The sequence below is a fragment of the Phoxinus phoxinus genome, assembly GCF_949152265.1.
Source record: "Phoxinus phoxinus genome assembly, chromosome: 3".
Classification (NCBI taxonomy): Eukaryota; Metazoa; Chordata; class Actinopteri; order Cypriniformes; family Leuciscidae; genus Phoxinus; species Phoxinus phoxinus.
The window spans coordinates 38,033,769-38,052,244 of NC_136878.1; the positions used below are offsets into that span (position 1 = coordinate 38,033,769).

The 18,476-nt window shown below is 35.8% G+C and overlaps 2 protein-coding genes across 2 annotated transcripts; one reads left to right on the forward strand and one right to left on the reverse strand.

The window, feature by feature from the left end:
• Positions 1-1,266: 1,266 nt before the first annotated feature.
• Positions 1,267-12,047, reverse strand: mks1 (MKS transition zone complex subunit 1). Its single transcript, XM_079606961.1, has 19 exons — positions 11,982-12,047; positions 11,784-11,874; positions 11,282-11,409; positions 11,124-11,176; positions 10,867-11,022; positions 8,829-8,926; positions 8,604-8,732; positions 8,126-8,230; positions 7,914-8,022; positions 7,049-7,105; positions 6,887-6,929; positions 6,652-6,714; positions 6,230-6,300; positions 6,081-6,150; positions 5,831-5,938; positions 4,187-4,320; positions 4,029-4,111; positions 3,845-3,942; positions 1,267-1,556 (listed from the first exon to the last, which is right to left on the reverse strand). Exons 2-19 carry the CDS (start codon positions 11,858-11,860, stop codon positions 1,453-1,455), a joined length of 1,686 nt encoding a protein of 561 aa, XP_079463087.1. The 5' UTR covers positions 11,861-11,874; positions 11,982-12,047; the 3' UTR covers positions 1,267-1,452.
• On the forward strand, positions 11,976-16,354 carry mrm1 (mitochondrial rRNA methyltransferase 1 homolog). Its single transcript, XM_079606962.1, has 5 exons — positions 11,976-13,394; positions 13,536-13,629; positions 14,683-14,803; positions 14,893-15,012; positions 15,764-16,354. Exons 1-5 carry the CDS (start codon positions 12,574-12,576, stop codon positions 15,805-15,807), a joined length of 1,200 nt encoding a protein of 399 aa, XP_079463088.1. The 5' UTR covers positions 11,976-12,573; the 3' UTR covers positions 15,808-16,354.
• The last annotated feature ends 2,122 nt before the right edge of the window (positions 16,355-18,476 follow it).

The following is an 18,476-nucleotide window of genomic DNA, read 5'->3' on the forward strand; positions in this document are numbered from 1 at the left end:
TACAAAAATTGATAACATGATTAAATGTTATTCTCACAATGGCAGTAAATTATTCATAATTCATTGATTCTCCTTTTGTTATATTTTTAAATTTCCTTTCTAAAATAAAAGCCTGCACCTTATACATTCAGAGGGTCATCCAGAATTGCACACACACACACACACATACCAGCCACTACTGAAAACCGAGACACACACAGCATTTGACCACTGGATTTACAGAAATCATTTCACTCTTAACAAGTGTTTTCTCAAAATAGCAACATTGCATATTTAATCAACTCCTGACAAACACATTAATAATTTGAATTATCACACAAATTTATGTTATTTCATATTTACATGTAAATGTAATGCAGGAACTCTCTTGTCAGCGGAACCTCTTTGCCACAATACTTGAAGTACCCACTGAGATTTGAAGGTACTGGTTAATGGTCACATGACAATAAAATTAAATATTTAATTAATTTAAACTTTAATGATTTAATTACTTAATAGCTTTACATTAAACTCACAAACCCCCTGCAGTTCCATCACGAACCCCAGTCCCTGACATAATGCAATATTTAATGTACTTCATGTTGTTGATTACTTAGACTAGAAGAGATCTTCTTTCTCTTTGTAGTTTTATATCAATATAGTACAATATTATCATATTCAAATCAATGTGATAAACGAGGTCAATAGTAATCTAAAAGTAATCAGATTATATTACCTTAAATGTGTAATGTATTACTAACTTTGTCATGTAATTTGGCAGCACAAATTGTAGAGAATAAATCTGCAGAAAGCTTAGTAACTATAACATAATTCCCAAGAATCAAATGACTGACCTACCCAGATTTATGATGTGTGGTTTATGTTTATAGATTAGATGGTGCCCTCTGCTGTTCCTTCATGTGCATGCACAGTGTCCCCACTAGCTGCATTAGAAAACAATATATCAAACTAAGTGCTCGAGCTTCTCTCAGAACTGAGCCTTTTGTGCAGTTACTTCCAACTAACTCTTTCAAAGCCATTCGAGTGATGTATGTCATTTCCCCTCAAGTTTATCACATTAACTTTCAACATGATCCAACATTGTCTGACAAAACTGAAAATGCCCAAATAAGTTTCTTCCCTACATTTTCCCAAAGTTATTTAAAAATGTTATTCATTTAAACATAACATATTTATTTGTGTGAAATGATGATAGCACAAGCACACCTTTCAGTTTGTGAAATATTGTGAACACGTACTCTTGATAAGTTAACTAAGCGATCCGGTATATGTTCAAAAACCATGTCTTTATTAAGCAAATTCTTCACAAAAATTGTGAGGATTTACATGCATAATACATTCTTATTACATGAGATACAACCGAAAACAAATTCGATTTCAATACAAAAATATACACATATAAACACAAATACTATGAACAGCATTATTATATATGTTCAATGTGTAATGCTTCTATGCAGAAGACTCTGAGTTTAATTGTGCTGTGGTATTGATGAGATCTCTGGGTAAAGTCTCTCTTGCCTCCTGCATGCGCTTATGGGCCCTCTGAAACGCTTCTGAAATCACAAACACAGACCGAATCAGAAAAGAAATCCTGCAAAATCTGATATATTGTCATTCTGTACTTCTGTAAACTAGATTTTTACATTTTCTGAAGTCTGCACAACGATGCCAGAGTATCTTGGGTGGTAAGTAAGGCATTGCTGGACGGTTGCTGAAATCAACCAAAATTGATCGTGGCCCAAATCAAGAGCCCACCAAGTCACTATGATATTCTGGTGTATAGCTATTGTATGTTTTGGGTTCTCCCTTAATGTACATTTAAAATTGCGGTCTCATTTACTGTTTCACAGCAAAATTTTGCGGACAAAATCCAGTCATTCTAATAGGATTTTGAGCAATTTAGTTTATTTTCTAGTTGGTCACGTAAATTTGCCACACTGACCAACAGAAAGTATCTTAGTTCGAAAGTGACTGATGTGTGAACAATGTTTTATACATCTCTACACTAATGGCCTTCTTTTGCCTGCAAAATTACCCTACAATTTCACTTACGTTACTGCCTTTTTTTTTGCTAATGTGACTGCATTCAAGACTTTTTTGGTAATTCTGCTGTAACACCAAAGCTGCTGCTTTTCACACTGTCGTACTTACAGAAACCAAGGCCCAGTTGTTCAAAAGTAATCTGATCGGATTTCGGCTATCAAATCTTGAAAATGTCTTGTTCAAAAGAAGAAGGGAAAAAAAATATTCGTATATCAGATTAGATCACAAAATCCAATTTTGGTTTTGATCTGGATCAAATCATCTGTTTGTGTTGTTTAAAACTTTTTAGTAAGATTGGGATACATTTGATTAAAAAACAGGATTATCCTGATCCGAGAAGAAGGGTTGATTTTCAGGCATGTAAACTCAATGTAAACAAAAATGTAATAAAACTCTAAAACTGGTTAAAAAAAAAATACAACATTTGAATCATGTAATATATACATACATTTTTTATTTTATTTTGTTCTTGATTAGTTTAACCGTTAGTATTAAATTAGAAGTAGCCATTAGACCTAGAAAGTTTCTAACAACGGCCTACCTTATTGAATGTATATTTGTTCATTTTTGAGGGTCACATGAGGGGCTAAAGGGAGCCCCTAAAGGGAAATGGTAATGGGAGGAAAAATATGAGATTTGAAAAATGAATTTTTTTATGCTTTTGCGGTCTCTCACAAATGTCTGCATTCCCCCAAGAAACTGTGTTCAGAAAACTTTGCAAATGAATGCAAAGTTTCTTAGGGAAATTCAAACTTGTGCAAAATAATTATATGTGCATTCAAATATATAATTTTTACCCCATTTCATATATTTTTTTTATCATCATGTCCTTTAAGTGCTACCGTAGAGGTAATTATATTATAATTCATTTACATGACTTTTTAAGTCGTTCATGATTACAGCATAATTATTTTATTAATATTATTATTGATTCACAAATACCAATTCCCAGCTATTTCTACCCGATAAAATATTTTATAGCTTGACATAAAGATTTAACATATACTCGTTATATAAATTCCTATTACTTTTTTAAAGATTTTATTAATTTACACAACTTCTCAAGGTCTAGGAATCACACTTTTAAAATTCCCTCATATATCCAGGTTTTCTAGAGACGCATGGGAACCCTCAACTGAAAAAATAGTTGTTGAGGGAGAAAATCGAGAAATGAGATGTCATATAACATTTAGATTTTAATCTGTTTTAATGTATTTGTTTTGTCATATTTTAAGTAATTTTATATAATAATATATCTAAGGCATCCTGCGGCCCCTTAGGAAGTGCACCCAAGTTGGTCCTGGCCCCCTTGTTGAGAACCAGTCTAACAATGTCATTGCAAATCCATTTGTCTTTTGTATCAGAAGTAGCATGAGCGCTTAAAATACATCTGAAATAGAACAGGGCATCAGTTTACCGTCGGGAATTTGTCATGTTGTGTCGCGTTGCATCCAGTAGAGAGCATCACTGATTATAATGGGTTCTATTTGCTTTTGTCGTGCTGCACCGCTCGCTTCTCGTGTAGACACAGTGTAAGGTGAACCATTACTTTTCTTAGCAATCAGACTTACAAATTTCATTGGACAAAATGACTGAATCCTCAACAAAAGGCATGATTCGAGGTATCACTAATTCCCGTAGCATAAACAGGTTGGGACTAAATAAGTGGAACAATTAGGGGGTTGTTAAAATCCCTAACCCTAAATATGAACATTAACTTACCTTGCAATTACCTCAGCAAACAGCACTAATTAATAGCAATAAAAGTCCTATCTGAAGTTATTTAGACCTGCCTTACCCAGAACATTATACACAGAGCCCTGCTGACTGTGGCCTCCCAACTGATCCAGAACAGTCTGTCTCCTTTTCTTCAGGGTGCTGGCATCAATAAAAGCCCTGAATAAAGTACAACAAGCACTTACAATCTCAAATAGTACTGCTGCAGTAACAAAATGCATGATTCACTGATTGTGTTGGCCAACCTGGCATGCTGGATACAATTAAGAGTAAAGGTCACACTTCCAGTGGTTTGAGTGCGAAAGCCAAAGCGACTCAATCGCTCTCCCTAAAAATAGAAGCAAAGTGAATTAATGGACATGCTAATACAAATCTTCACAGCACAAAATGTATAATGAGTCACCTTGAAAGTGCCAGGTACTCTGACATAACTGATGTCCTCGAGTTCAGGTGCTCCGCCGATGAAGAAGCGTCTCAGTTCAGCCACCGTGCCGGGCTGGAGGGGTCTCCATGTGCGACAAGTCATTCTGTGACGCCCTGAGAGCATAAAGCCACTATTGAACAAGCTGATGCAAATCTAGCCTACTTTAATATACCTACTTGTACAAAATTATTTGTAATACAGTTCATATATGATATCCAGAGCCCAGTTAATATTTACTTGAATCCTGCAGTTATTATGCTGATTTTAATTGTATGTGATATTTTGAAACATTATTACAATGTAAAATACCTGCTTTCAGTTTTCTTATTATCAATATCTTTATAGAACGTTAAAAAAACAGCATGTATTTGAATTATAAATATTATAATGAATGGTTGTATGTTTTCCAGTTTGACCATGCCACCTATCCTAATTATCCTATTTTTTTAACTCCCAAAAGTTCAATGATTCTCAAATGCAGGTTACAAATTAGGGCATTAGTATAGTACAGTATACAGTACTTCATTTCAAAGACATGTTTGTCCTACTTAGTGTTGAGGAAATTACATTTTAACTTAAATTGGTGTTACAATTTGATGCTGTCACTTTCATTTTGAACCTGCTTATGGTTTTACCAGGTAAATTAAATTACCCCCACCCTCCCCCACATAAAAAAAAGAAAAGGAAAAGAAAACAAAAAAACCTATTAATGTTTATGGTGCCAATATGTCACTCACATCAAAATTTGACTCACAAACCAAATATTTGCTTTGTAAATTTGGTTATGCATCATTAACACTAGAACGGCCATGAAGGTAATTTTGACCGTTTAAAATTTTATATCTGCAATAACTTTGTTGAAAAGATAAATAAAACCCTGTTGGTACCTGAATTTTCCTAAAAGTGTCTGTATTTTCATATAAATTACACATAAGAAAAAAAACAAAAAAAATTTACCTATTTCGGCCATTGACGGTCATATTGACCGCACTGAATTTTGCGGTATTCTTTTGTTACATTTTTCGTGATTGACCTTTGCCTCTCTCACTGTCAACAGAAAGGTCAGTAGCGTTCCTGAGTGTTTGCATATATGCTAATTTCTACAAACAAAAAGTATATTACCGGTAGATTAAATTTGTTGATCAGAAATAGGCTAATAATACCTGACTACGTTATCTATTTACGTAGATATTCTCTATTATATACGAGTTATTAGACTATTTTCTTTGTTATTATATTAAAATAAAATGTTTTATAACTAAATAAGATACTTTTAGTTGTTATTATCTTGATCTGAGTTGTTGAATTGATATGGAAATATAGCCTATCTGTTGTGAATATGCAATAATTACAGTAGGCTACTAATGATATTATTATTTATAAATGCAAAATTAAACCTGTTTAAAAGTACAGTTTGGTGTTGTTTTGTTTTTAAAAGATATCCTAATACAATAAATGCATTAATCTCTCAATTGGGTATTTATCATTAAAGATATACAGTTTGGAATCTAGATGACCGCTTGTGGCAGTTCTAGTAGTTCAAAAGAACAATTCATTGATGAATTGAACATCACTATATCACACCATGCAATACTTCAAAACAAAAGACTGTCCGACTCCTACCTGGCGTTGAGGGAATGACCAGGAATCCATAGCCCTCAGTTCTGTAGCGCTGCCAAAAATCCAGTGAGAGAACTTTGAAATACAGCACAGGCCACTGGGATAATGACCCTGCACAGAACATCAGCACCTGTGTTTATTCACTGAAAATGCATCAGCAATGGTACTTTATTTTTATATCAGGTGGTTATCTATGTAAAGTATTTTTTCCATTCTTTAGTTACAGATATTCTGAGGCAATCAAAGATCTCACCATCAGATTCATCTTCTTTATGGAAGAAAGTCTCAAAGCTGAATGGATAGGAGAAGAGGGCAACATCCTCCTATAAAACAGGGAACATGCTTACCACAGTTACATGAACACAGAGCCAGTTGATGGGGTCAACTAAAATGACGGATTACCTTTCCCATGCTGCGAGTGCGACATGTCTGAGTCACACCAGACAGACACTGAATGGGAACACTGGACCAACCTGAAGAACAGAGAACAATCTCAACACAATGAATTACTGACAGAAAATGCACAAAACCGAAATAAAGTAAAACTTGAAATGTCTGAATGTCATTTCATTGGTTTACCAATCAGCATGCGTGTTCTTTTTTTTTCTTTTCTTTTTGAAAAGAATAACTATTGTTTTATCATTTAAAACTTATCAAACATTTTTGTGAAATGCTTTGCTTGGAAAGTGTGCTTGTGCTTTCTTTAAAATAAATGTCACTTCGTTAGATTTTGTCATCAAAAGCATTGTCTTGTACATTTATAAGGGTGGCTTAACTGTTTAAATAATGGTTGCCACTGTGTGTATGAGAGTAGATCGACTTACTGTTTGGTAAATCCAGGAAGAAGTGGATGTAAAGATTGTCATACTCATAACCCTGAGCAGAAACTAAAAAGATAAATTGCCATATTATGATACGTACAGTAACATTTGAGACCCAGTTAAAAATGTCAAAAGCATTGGAGACACTGTACAATTTAAGCATGCATATAATGTATTGATGTTATACTGCCCTGTAAATCTGGCCTCATTTTTAATTTATGATAACTGTTATACTCACCAATCTCTCCATTTACAATCAGGCGAAGTATCCCTGGAGGTGGCTAAAATACGTTTTTGGAGAATCAGAATGAAAGGTTTACCTTTTTTATTTGGATTATAATTTAAACAGTTTTTTTAATACTATGACACCATGGGTTTGGATACGAATTCTAATTCTTACCATCTCAAAGTCTTGGCCAACCAGGCTGTTGAGGTAATCTTTGTGACGTGTGTACAGCTAAAAAGAAAGAAAGAGATGTGTGTGAATGATGAATCCACCAGACAGGGTTCAGCAATCCAACAATGAGCCTTGGGTCAGCCAATGAATTCCATACTGCTCCAGGGACGCTCTCTGTACAGTAAGTCCAGTTTGAGATGCTTTGATGAACAGAGTTTCCTAAAAAGTAACCAAGAATTGTCACACTGGGACTCTGTTCCAAACTGTGTAGGTAGACTCCCCAAGCGAAGGGTGATGCTAACAGTCAAGCTCCAAATACTGTTGTAGTATGTATTCATATTTTAAATTAGCTTTTATTTTATTTTATTTTAATTTTAGTTAAAGTTTTAGTAATTTTCTTATTTGCTTTTATATTTTAGTACTTGCACTTAAACCTATTTTATTTCAGTTTCCTCAGTTGTAACATTTCTATTTTCTTCCATCTAATATTTATATTTTGTTTCATTTCAGATAATAAAAAATATTTTTAATCAATTAAATAAAAGTGTCAACAGAAAAAAGTTCAATCTAATTTGTGACATTTTGTGAATCAACTATGAGTGACTCGTATTTGTGTAGCGTGTGTGCATGACCGTTTCCAGTCATTGTTAAGGAGGAGTGTTTCAAGTCAGTCACATATGAGATTCCATTTCAGCTCTCTAGGGTTTGGAACAGGAGCTAAACGTTTAGACCAGGGGTGTCCAAACTTGGTCCTGGAGGGCCACAGTCCTGCAGAATTTGTATTGAGACAAGCTGGAGCTAAATGGGACACCCCTGGTCTAAACCGTGTGATAAACCACCAATCCTGAGCAATGGGAATTGGCCATACATCTCTGTACATGCGCTGCTCTCTCTCTTTCTCCTCCGCATGAATGTCTGATGAGGCATTCTCCAGATACAGCCTCCACACCTCCCTCTTCTCCCCCTCTGTTTCCAGCCTGGAGTGAAAGACAGTCAAATACACTTTGACTTCTTGTAATCACAATGAAGTCATCCCCACATTATTCTAAAGAGAAATTGATAGAAATCGCTGGGTCTTGCCTGTAGGCTCCTCTGTTGTTGTTAAAGTCTGGTTTTAATGTGATTACTCCATTACCGTCTGCTTTTATTGTGCATAATACATATTCATTCTCTTTCAGGCCCAACCTATAAAACACAGTCAGTTCAGTCAGTTGATAGATCAGATCTCCTTCTCTTGCCAACTGGACATCATTGTCTGAACGTCATTTCACATTACTTTAAAAGACTCATATTATAAAAATCTAATTCTTGAACTTAAGAGTAAAATAAAGGAGTTTGTCTGTAACGTTTCTGAAGATAATTTGCATAGAAGTCTTAAAGGTGCAGTAGAACAATTGGCCAGCTGTTTGAAAATAGTGATATTAAACTACACAATGCATTTTGGATGCAAAATACCTTAAATAACATTATAAGTGGACCTCAAGTTAAATTAATTATAATAAAATGTATGATGTGACCCCTTTAGGTGGCTAATGAAGAGTATCATTGTCTCACTTACTTCCCAGAAGGTCCAAGATCTCCCATGATGTGCATGGTCTGCACTGGTGTGTTGATGATGTGGCTGTTCTTTATGAACTCCTCTGAAGGCTCCCATGTGATTAAACGCGACTTGGGAACATTAGACTCTCTAAATTATGTAAAAAAAAGACATAAAAATTATGTACAGGTAAATCTTCTAAACTTACAAAATATGACACATCTTTTACAGAAATTGTACACTTACACAGGACGTCTCTCTTGTCTCCTGTGTCTAACATTGGCCATGCGTTCTGCTAAGAAGGTTGGTGTTGACTGAGCTGGGGTCAGCATACTTTGAGCTTGCTGCCAATAAAATCACAACTTCAGAAAGCTATAAAACATATATATATATATACTGTTGAATCTCACCAAGCCTGTCGAAATCATATCTGGGTAATTTTTCACCGCAAATATTTATTTATTAGTAAGACATTCGATTTTGCTTAAAGTCAAGCATGAAACGGAAGTTGCAATAGTCTTTTCTTCCCTATTGTGACGTTTATCCAAGTGAAATGTAGGACGGATGATTTTCTCTATCGGGAACTACTGTGGTTTGCTATTGCTGTGATGTCATGTGAGTGACAGGTTGATCCTGCCCTTGTGTCAGTGAACACAACATCAGAAAAGAGATGAGATGTCGTTGCAAGAGGAAAGGGAAGTTATTTTGATTAAGGATTACGAGGGCACATTAATTAAAAATATATAATCTGCATGGATAAATAATTTATAATAAATAATAGAATATTCCATATAAAAATACAATTCAACAATTTTGATTCATGGTGACTTTAAGGAAAATAAAGCCTAATTTAGAAACATTAAGATATTGGGCCCTATTTTAACGATCTGAAACGCAAGTGTCAAAGCACAAAGTGCAAGTAACTTTGTGGGCGGATCCCGGCGCTGTTGCTATTTTCCCAGCGGGATAAACGACTCTTGCGCCTGGCGCAAATCTAAAAGGGGTTGGTCTGAAGTAGCTTCATTATTCATAGGTGTGGTTTGGGCGTAACGTGAAATAAACCAATCAGAGCGTCCTCTCACATTCCCTTTAAGAGCCGGCGCGCTTGTTCCATGCGGATCGCTATTATAACGGCGGATTTGCCAGCGCACGCCAGGAGCAGTTCACAGCCAAAGAGACCGATGTTCTCGTCAGGACCGTAAAACACAGAGAAGTGACATTGGGGATGATGGGAGAAACCCACCCAAATTAGCTTCGGTTAAACAGGCGTATAATTTGGGTAAATGTGTAGCCTAATCTAGATTTTTTTTTTTTTTTATCTAGATAGATCTTTTTCACATCTTCACGGACACAACAATGATTTCCCTCGTGTGTTAATATTTTTCCTTGTAATAATGTATGATTTGCAAAAATGAAAACTGCTGCGTCTGTTTATAATTATTAGAGAATCAAAGTGGATGCGCGTTAACACGTTACATTATGGCCAAGCACGCGCCCTTAAAATACCATATCACTAACGCGCAACACGCCACTGTCTTTAGACTGTTTTTTCCTGGTCAGTGGCGCAATTGCTTTCTAAAACTGGAAAATAGCACCAGGGCAGTTTTGCGCCAGGACACGCCTCCTCTTTGAGCTGAAACGCCCCCGCGAGCGCAAGTTCATTCCCTAATTTACCGACGTGCGTCTGTGGAGGGAAAAGTCCGCTGTGCGCGGGTGCAAAATAGGAATGATACATGCGTCGGTGTACAAAGTTAATTGCGCTGGGTGCAAGATAGGGCCCATTTTGTATTGTGACATTATTTTTATGAGAATTCTTAATTTATCATATTGTCATGACAATGCAATGCACAATGAAAAATATCCTCAAATAGTTCACCCCAAAATTCTTTCTTTCTTCTGTGTAACACAAAAGAAGACATTTTGAAGAATGTTGGTAACTGTTGATAACTGGTAATAGTTTAGATTTCCATTGACTTCCATTGTATGGACACAAATACATTAAGATGTGTAACAGTGACACTTTAAGTGAGAAATAAAGGGTTGCACTTTATTTTACAGTAAGTGTACTTATCTAAGAAAGTACTGGGTAATATAAGGTAACTACATGCAGTTAAGTTTAGAGGTAGGTTCGGGGTTAGTACCTAGTTATTGTAATTACTATAATGGGGAACACTATAAAACAAACCGCTACCAACATTTCTTTTCTTTTCTTTTTTTTTTATGGTGAAATATGACCTGGATAGGTTTCTTTTAAGTTAAAAAAAGAAAACAGTAGTCAACCAACCTCTTCCCATTTGGAAAAGCGATCAAAGTCTGTGTAGCTGAAAATGCGCTGGTTTTGCCTTCTTTTGGATCTTTCAATTGCTGTGATTTCTGTGTGATACTGACGCTCCAGTGGTGTTTGACAGTTTGACTCTGTTTGGTAAAGGTCCACTTCATACTGCACAGGAATAGCAAGCAGAACTCATCAGATACACCATGAAAAAAGGTAACCTGCCGACTATCTAGTAGCACACATCTTTGCCCTCACTAGTCTCCTACCTGACTGAAGAACTTCTCTTGCCAACCAACCACCAGTTCCTCCTCATCAGTGGCTGTGTTAGAATGAGAGAGAGAACATAAACAATATTATCCACAATATACCAGGTAAATAGTTGTGACTACTTTTTAACAGGTTTATATCCATGTCTTTCACATACTGGAGGCTGATTGTGTCTGAGAGCTGAAGGTGTCTAGCTCTATAACTCCTCTTTCCTGCTGAGAAATCATTTGCTGATGAAGGTGTTGAGACAGAGCAGCTGTCGAGGTCACACGCTGTATACGCACTCTAAAAAGTAACAAAAAGGACCATGGTAATACCCTGGTTTTACTAGGCATAATGATACAACAGTACTTTTTTAGTGACTTGGAGTACCATGCATAATGTACGTAAACTATTTAGTAATATTTGTATAATAATTTTTCAAAATCTCTTTTTTTATAAAGAGATTTTGGCAGTATTATGGTGCAGTAGATGAGGCAAACCAGTGGTACTTCGATAATGGAACTGAAATTAATTTACCATGGTTATGCATGGTACTGCATGGCAATTACTGGAATAGCACGGTACTCCCATGTCCAAAAGACATTATCATGTATTTAATACTGAGTATACTTTGTTATACTGCTAGATGTCGGGTACACTCAAGCGACGTGACTTACCGTAAGCGTAAGTTTTTAACTGCATCCCGGGAACGGTAAACCGATTCTCCGGTGTCCGTGCACCAGCCGTCGGCCATATCTGACACTCAGACTCAAAAAATAAAAATCATTAGATTTAGTGCACCATCTGCATCGGTTACTAAAGTTGATACGTTTTTAATAATAAAACTCGGGTAGGACGTACACTCGGGTACACACCAGAGCGTCTCGTTGCATGGTAACACAAACGGAAGAAGCCGGAAGTCAATTGTGCGCATGCTTGGTACGGATATAAATACGCTGTTCTCAAATCAGCCTGAGCTGCTTTCTGAAGCATTGCAAAGCAGCGGGACTAGTAACCACAGCTGATCTAGGAGCAGAAGCGGTTCTAAAAACACTCCACGCTTCACATCCACATGACAACTGCTAATGAACGGGAAGCTGTTCCACATGGTTGTATTTGGTGTTGAACAACGAACAGTTGTTTAGATATGCTTGAGGTCGGTTCTTTTGATATATCGCATGTTACTAATTTAGAAAATTCTACTTCATTTAATGTTTAAATAACGTTGCTGATACTTCCTGAAGGGCAAGTTAGCTTTTTGGTTAGCATGTGCATCTAACTTCTTAACCAGGTTTGCTGTTCTTAGCCAGACTGGTGTTCAGCTGGTTTTGCGTGTCAGTCAGCTGGTCTATCAGACTGACCAGTTGAGAAATAAAAAAACAAAGCCAGACAGTTTGAAACTAGCAAACCTTAAGCTGGTTAAAGCTGTTTATTAAAGCACACCTTACCAAGTTATTAAAGGCAAATATGCAGGTATGGAAAATGAGTATGCAAGTCTTCAGAGTCTCAAACCGAACTAGGAATAGATGTTTGGCTGGACTGAATGAATTATATATCACACCAGCATCTTTAACACAACATGCAGCCTATACTTGCACAAGAGCACTTTTCTTTCCAAGAGACAGTGTTTCAAAGTCAGATGAGAGATTTACCTCTAATAAACTCAAAAAGACATTTGTGTCTAGAGAGCGTAAATATGATGCTGGCAGAGATGATTTTCTCAAATCAACAAAAACACAGAGGAGAGAATCTCATGCAGCTCCGTCTTCAAAAACAGAGAGAAAAGTGTCATCAGATCTTCAGAAACTGAGGTTTGATGATTTCAGTGAGTCAGAAACCAGAAGGATTTTGAAGCATATCCAAAAAGACTCAGAGTCAAATGAAGAACAGTTGGACATTGTGTTCGGGGTGGGCCCTTGTTTGCTGGCCCTCACTCAGGGCAGAAGGAGGCCGAGTCGTCTTTTTGTGAAGAACGGCGAGGGGCCGCAGAGAGATGTGATTTTGAGGGTCTGTCAGGAGGCTCTCAGTCGTGGTGTGCAGATACAGAGAGTCAGTAAGCAAACACTTGACAAGATGTGTGGTGGAAAGGTGCACCAGGGATTGTGTCTGCAGGCAAGTTCTCTTGGGTTTATCAATGTGGAAAGACCAATAACATCTCATGAGGTGAAGAATCACAAGGCATTATGGCTGGTTTTGGATGGAGTGCAGGATCCGATGAATCTTGGTGCAATTTTGAGGTCTGCGTACTTCCTGGGAGTGGATCGGATTGTCTGCAGCATTCAAAACAGGTGGAGTGAAAAGAGGCTTTTTTGTGTGTTTATTACATCATATCATATCTAAATTAAAACAACAAAACAGCCTACACTTTTAACTTTGTATGAAGTCTGTACTATTGATGTTTGCTTCTGATTATTTGCTCTCTTTGTTAGCTGTCCTCTGACGCCCACAGTGAGTAAAGCCAGCGCTGGTGTGATGGAGATCATGGAGGTGTTTGGCTACGGCAACTTGAAAGATATGATAAAGGTCTGGAAGTCGATCCATCCACTTCACCTCCCTGTGTTTACATGTGTGGCCTGTAGAGGGCAGTCAAATAATACAATTGTGGTTTAGTCCAAGGTTTTACAAACTGGGGTCCAGGGATTCCTATAGGGGGCAGCAAAGATGTTTTTGTTTGGAGAAATTAAGTTAAAAAATATATATTTTGCTTTCTTAATACTGGTCGGTAATCACGAGAATAATTGTGTTTTCTTTCTTTTGACATTCAAAGTTTGTGATCAGTCCCTCCAGGATTGTGCGATCGCAAAAATAAAAAGCAAATTCTACTAACGGCCATATTATTTGCGACTGCTTATAATAATTATCCCAGAGGGTGAAAATCAATACTAGCTAATCAAAATGTATAATTCTGAGCTCAAACAAATTGATCAATACATGTTCAAGTGCAGTGAATTCTTCTGTTAAATGAACAGGGATGGATCAGCCACATGGACCACTGGAACTTTGACACCCATCAGGTTATATAAGAAATGGGGTTTTAAAATGAAAGGGAAGTTCCGATTGGTAATATTTAGGCTAATATTTCCAAGTGATCTCTCCAAATCATTAATTTGCCATACTTGTTATTATATTACTAATTATATAAGTAGATAATGATTATTGGTGTTTTTTTTCCTGCAAATCAACACAAAAATGCTGCAGATATCAGAAATATCAGATAAAGTGAAATCATGGTGGGACTGTTTCTTAGTTATAAAAACAAATCTTCAAACAGTGACCGTATAACAGTCAATTAATGTAATGCAGTCATTTATATGCATTACATTAAAATGTATAACTTGTATTAAAACATGACTTTATATTTTAGGAAGGAGGTCATTTGCAAGGTGTTCATCATACATGGCATCAAAACCTTGGTTTAGTTTGCGAATGGAAAATTTGAGAATTATCTGACGAGACCCAAGTTTTCGAAGTTTTTCCATCTGTAGTTAAAGAAAACCGTTGAGGTTTAGACTGTGTCTTTTTGAGAAACATACTGTATCTTTATAGCATTATAACCAATTTTGTATGACATGATAGGTGAAAGCGGAACACGGTTGGCAAGTAGTCGGCACTGTTGGATTAGAGGAAGGCAATCCGGAATCCCCTGTAATGCCATGTTCAGATTTCAAGATATCCAGACCTACACTGCTGTTAATGGGTATGTGTTTTCCAACTTATTCGGACAGATAATTGTTTTGTTCTCTCTGTGTTGTTTAAATGCTAGTCTGTCTCTGTTTTTGCTGCCAGGTGGAGAGGGTGACGGTCTGTCTCCAGAACTGCGTCAGCTGTGTGATATCCTGCTCACCATCCCTCCACGCAGACACCTACACCCTGGAGTAGAATCACTCAATGTGTCTGTAGCCACAGGTATGTGTTCTTTATGTAAATATTGCTCTGAATTGCTGGTATTTACTTAACATTTACCTGTTCGAAATTTGACAGGAGCACAGGTTAGAACCACAGCTCAGGAGGATTTTTAGTATTAAATAAAAAATGAATAAAATCACCTGTAAAGGTTTATTATTGGTTTAAAGTCGGCATGAAACGGAAGTTGCGATAGTCTTTTCTTCCCTATTGTGGCGTATATCTGAGTGAAACTGCTTCTCGAACGAGAAAAAATGAAAGGGTGGGACTTGATTTTCACAATCATATTTGATTGGATCGTTGTGGTTTGCTATTGCTGGGATGTCATATGAGTGACATGTTGTCCCGCCTTCATATCCAAAAACGCGTCATCAGACAGAAGAAATGTCATTGAAAGAGGAAGGGGAAGTTAGAGATTATAAGGGCACATGAATTAAAAATATAATGATGTTCACAGATATAATAAATATTCCATAAAAAATAACTGACCATTTTGATTTCATGGTGACTTTAGGTTAACGCCTCTGCATGCGTCTGTCGGATATGTGTTCACTGTTATAGGCGAGTGTTGTTGAAAGTGTAGAAAATAAGTGTATATACATGCATACATATTCGTATATACTTATTATATATATATATATATATATATAATAAAATCCAAAACTGAACATGGATTATATATATATATATATATATAATATAAAGTAGTTCAGCTGGTCTCTTTTAATGTGTTTCTGTTTTTTCCTTCTTCCAGGCATCCTGCTGCACGCTCTTCTGTCCACACGCACAGGAAGCTGATGATGATGATGATGGTGGCAACAAGGACAAGGCATCAGCATGATTTACTCAGATGTCTCTCATTAGCCCCCTACAGTGATTAATGACTGGATTACTTCATCAATTAACAGTCTGCGAGTCTGGAGAGGCCCATTGATCAGATAAAGAGAGGATGTAGATGCATCCTGGTCAAGTTACTGACTATGACCACCTTGTTTAATACAAGACCTGCACTTTACAGGGTCTCCAATCATCTGGCAAATCGTGCTTCTAAAAACAGAGGTGTAATGTTAAATTATTCATCTTGTTCCTGAAACATGTTAATTAGTTAAGTGCTTTATCACTGTAAACATTTGCCACATGAAAATGGATGAAAATTAAAATTAATTTCATTTTAAATAAATATGCTGTAGATGGTTATTATGTTTACCGTATATATCCTTCTTTGAAAATTCCCATGAAAGCTGAATTATGTAGTTAACTATTTGCAGTTTATATACACAGTTAACCCATGCTGTACATTTTCATTGATGGATTTGGCAGTTGCTTTAAAAAAAATTGACTCGTGGATTCAAGGTATTTATTTATTTATAAGTTTATTTGTATAGGGACAGTACAAAAAAACATGATCCCAGTCAAAGCTGGAAAATATGTATTGCACAGAGTATAGCGAAAGCTAATTTGCATCTCAGGTCCCTAAAAAAGCCTTTCCTAGACAAAACATAAAATAAAAAATTAAAATACTTTTACATACTAAAATTATTACATTTAAATATGCGTGCAGTTCTGGTTTATTTTAAACCACCGCTTTACCTTCAATGTAATGGACTTTATTTCAAAGATTGCCTTAAACTCATTTGGCAACAGGTTCCAGAGTTTGGAGCCCTCAACAACAGAAAAGGCTCTTCTTTGCCCTTGTGTAGTCCTACGAAAAGTAATCCTACAATTCACACCTGCCGAACTCCTAGTGATTCTACTTGTATCATCCTGTCTCTTTATCAATTTACATAAAACAGATGGTGCCTTATTGTGCAAACATTTAAAAATATTTGTTTTATATGACAGGTTTTTTAAATTGATAAAACTTAGCATATTCATTTCAAAAAAAAAAAACATTGCAGTGATGCCATCGAATTGGCTTTTTATCCATTATTTTTATAGCTCGATTATACAACATTTCAATTTTTTTAATTAAGGAATCTCTTGTTTGAGTCCAAACTAATACAGTATGAAATGCGGGACAAGATCATTGCATGCATAAAAAGATGTGCTGCCTCAATTGAAATATATTTTCTAATAAGTCTGAAACAATTTAGATTAATCCTTACCATTTTTGTGAGCTTTTTTATATGTTTGTCAAATTTAAGTTGTGAGTCTAAAACAATACCTAAAAAGTTAAACTCATCTACCTCCTCTATTTCTTTATTATTTACTCGAATTATTACTTTTTCTTTTTGCTTTCTATTAGAAAAACACATAAAGACAGTTTTCTTAACATACAGAGTAAGATGATTTTCCTGGAGCCAAGAAAAGATATCTTTTCCATTTGTTCATTCAAAACTGCAGCAACCGTGGCAGATGACTTAGCCGATGTATAAATTACTGTGTCATCAGCATAAAGCTGACATTCAACATCTGGACAACAACATGGTAGATCATTTGTAAACAAACTAAAAAGTAAGGGGCCTAAGATTGAGCCTTGTGGTAAGCCCATTTTGTTTCTCATAAACAATGATTTTGCATCCTCAATTTTAACACACTGATCTCTTAGATTTAAATAAGAGGTAAACCACTCAATCGAACGTTTACTAAAATTAAATACACTTAATTCAGATAAAAGAATAGTGTGGTTAACTGTATCAAAAGCCCTTTTTAAGTCAATGAATACTGCTCCTATCACATGTCCCTGATCCAAAGAATGTAGCTTTTCCCAAGAAATAACATATAGCTGTTTCTGTGGAATGCTGGGCTCTAAAACCAAATTGATGTTTATGTAGGAAGTTATTACTCTCAGATAGTTTATTAATTGTTCAGCTACAACCTTCTCCAAAACTTTTGACATAACCGGCAAGATTGATATTGGTCTATAATTTTAAATCAGGCTTGATTTCAAATTATGAAATCACAATTTATCAGTTCATGCATTCCCTGTGAATCAAACCTTGGTGTTGCTGAGTTGCTACATGTTCTGTTTGACTGGAGCTACATAAATATACAACAACTACTATGCTTTACTCTTCAAATATATCTCTGAGCTTTTTATTTAAAGAGCTTGCAATGCATTTAACAAGTTGGCGTCAAAATGTAGGGGTAGTGCTATACTCTACTATTCAAAAGTTTTGGGACAGTAAATTTTTTAAGAAATTAATACTTTCATATATCAAGCATGCATTAAATTGATCAAAAGTGACGGTAAAGACATTTAATGTCAAAAATTTGTATTTATTTTTATTCCATTTATTCCAAAAATCCTGATTTTTTTATATTTTTTTAAAGGGTTAGTTCACCCAAACATTTTAATTCTGTCATTAATTATCACCCTCATGACGTTCCAAACCCGTAAGACTTTCATTCGTTTTCGAATCTGATTCAATCTTAGAGCTTAGAGCTAAACATCCTAAAACAGTTTTTTTTTTTAAAAAAAACAGTTTTAAAAAAACTGTTTTTAACATGAATAAAAAAAAATAAAA

What these genes read in the sequence shown, in the direction of transcription:
- mks1 (XM_079606961.1), bottom strand. Translation starts at nt 11,860, where the DNA reads ATGGCCGACGGCTGGTGCACGGACACCGGAGAATCGGTTTACCGTTCC. An exon ending in GTTAAAAACTTACGCTTACG is followed by an intron (nt 11,410 to 11,783) that starts GTAAGTCACGTC and finishes GTTACTTTTTAG; the next exon opens with AGTGCGTATACAGCGTGTGA. An exon ending in AATTGTATCCAGCATGCCAG is followed by an intron (nt 3,943 to 4,028) that starts GTTGGCCAACAC and finishes TACTTTATTCAG; the next exon opens with GGCTTTTATTGATGCCAGCA.
- mrm1 (XM_079606962.1), top strand. Translation starts at nt 12,574, where the DNA reads ATGCAGGTATGGAAAATGAGTATGCAAGTCTTCAGAGTCTCAAACCGA. An exon ending in ACCTACACTGCTGTTAATGG is followed by an intron (nt 14,804 to 14,892) that starts GTATGTGTTTTC and finishes TTTTGCTGCCAG; the next exon opens with GTGGAGAGGGTGACGGTCTG. An exon ending in CAATGTGTCTGTAGCCACAG is followed by an intron (nt 15,013 to 15,763) that starts GTATGTGTTCTT and finishes TCCTTCTTCCAG; the next exon opens with GCATCCTGCTGCACGCTCTT.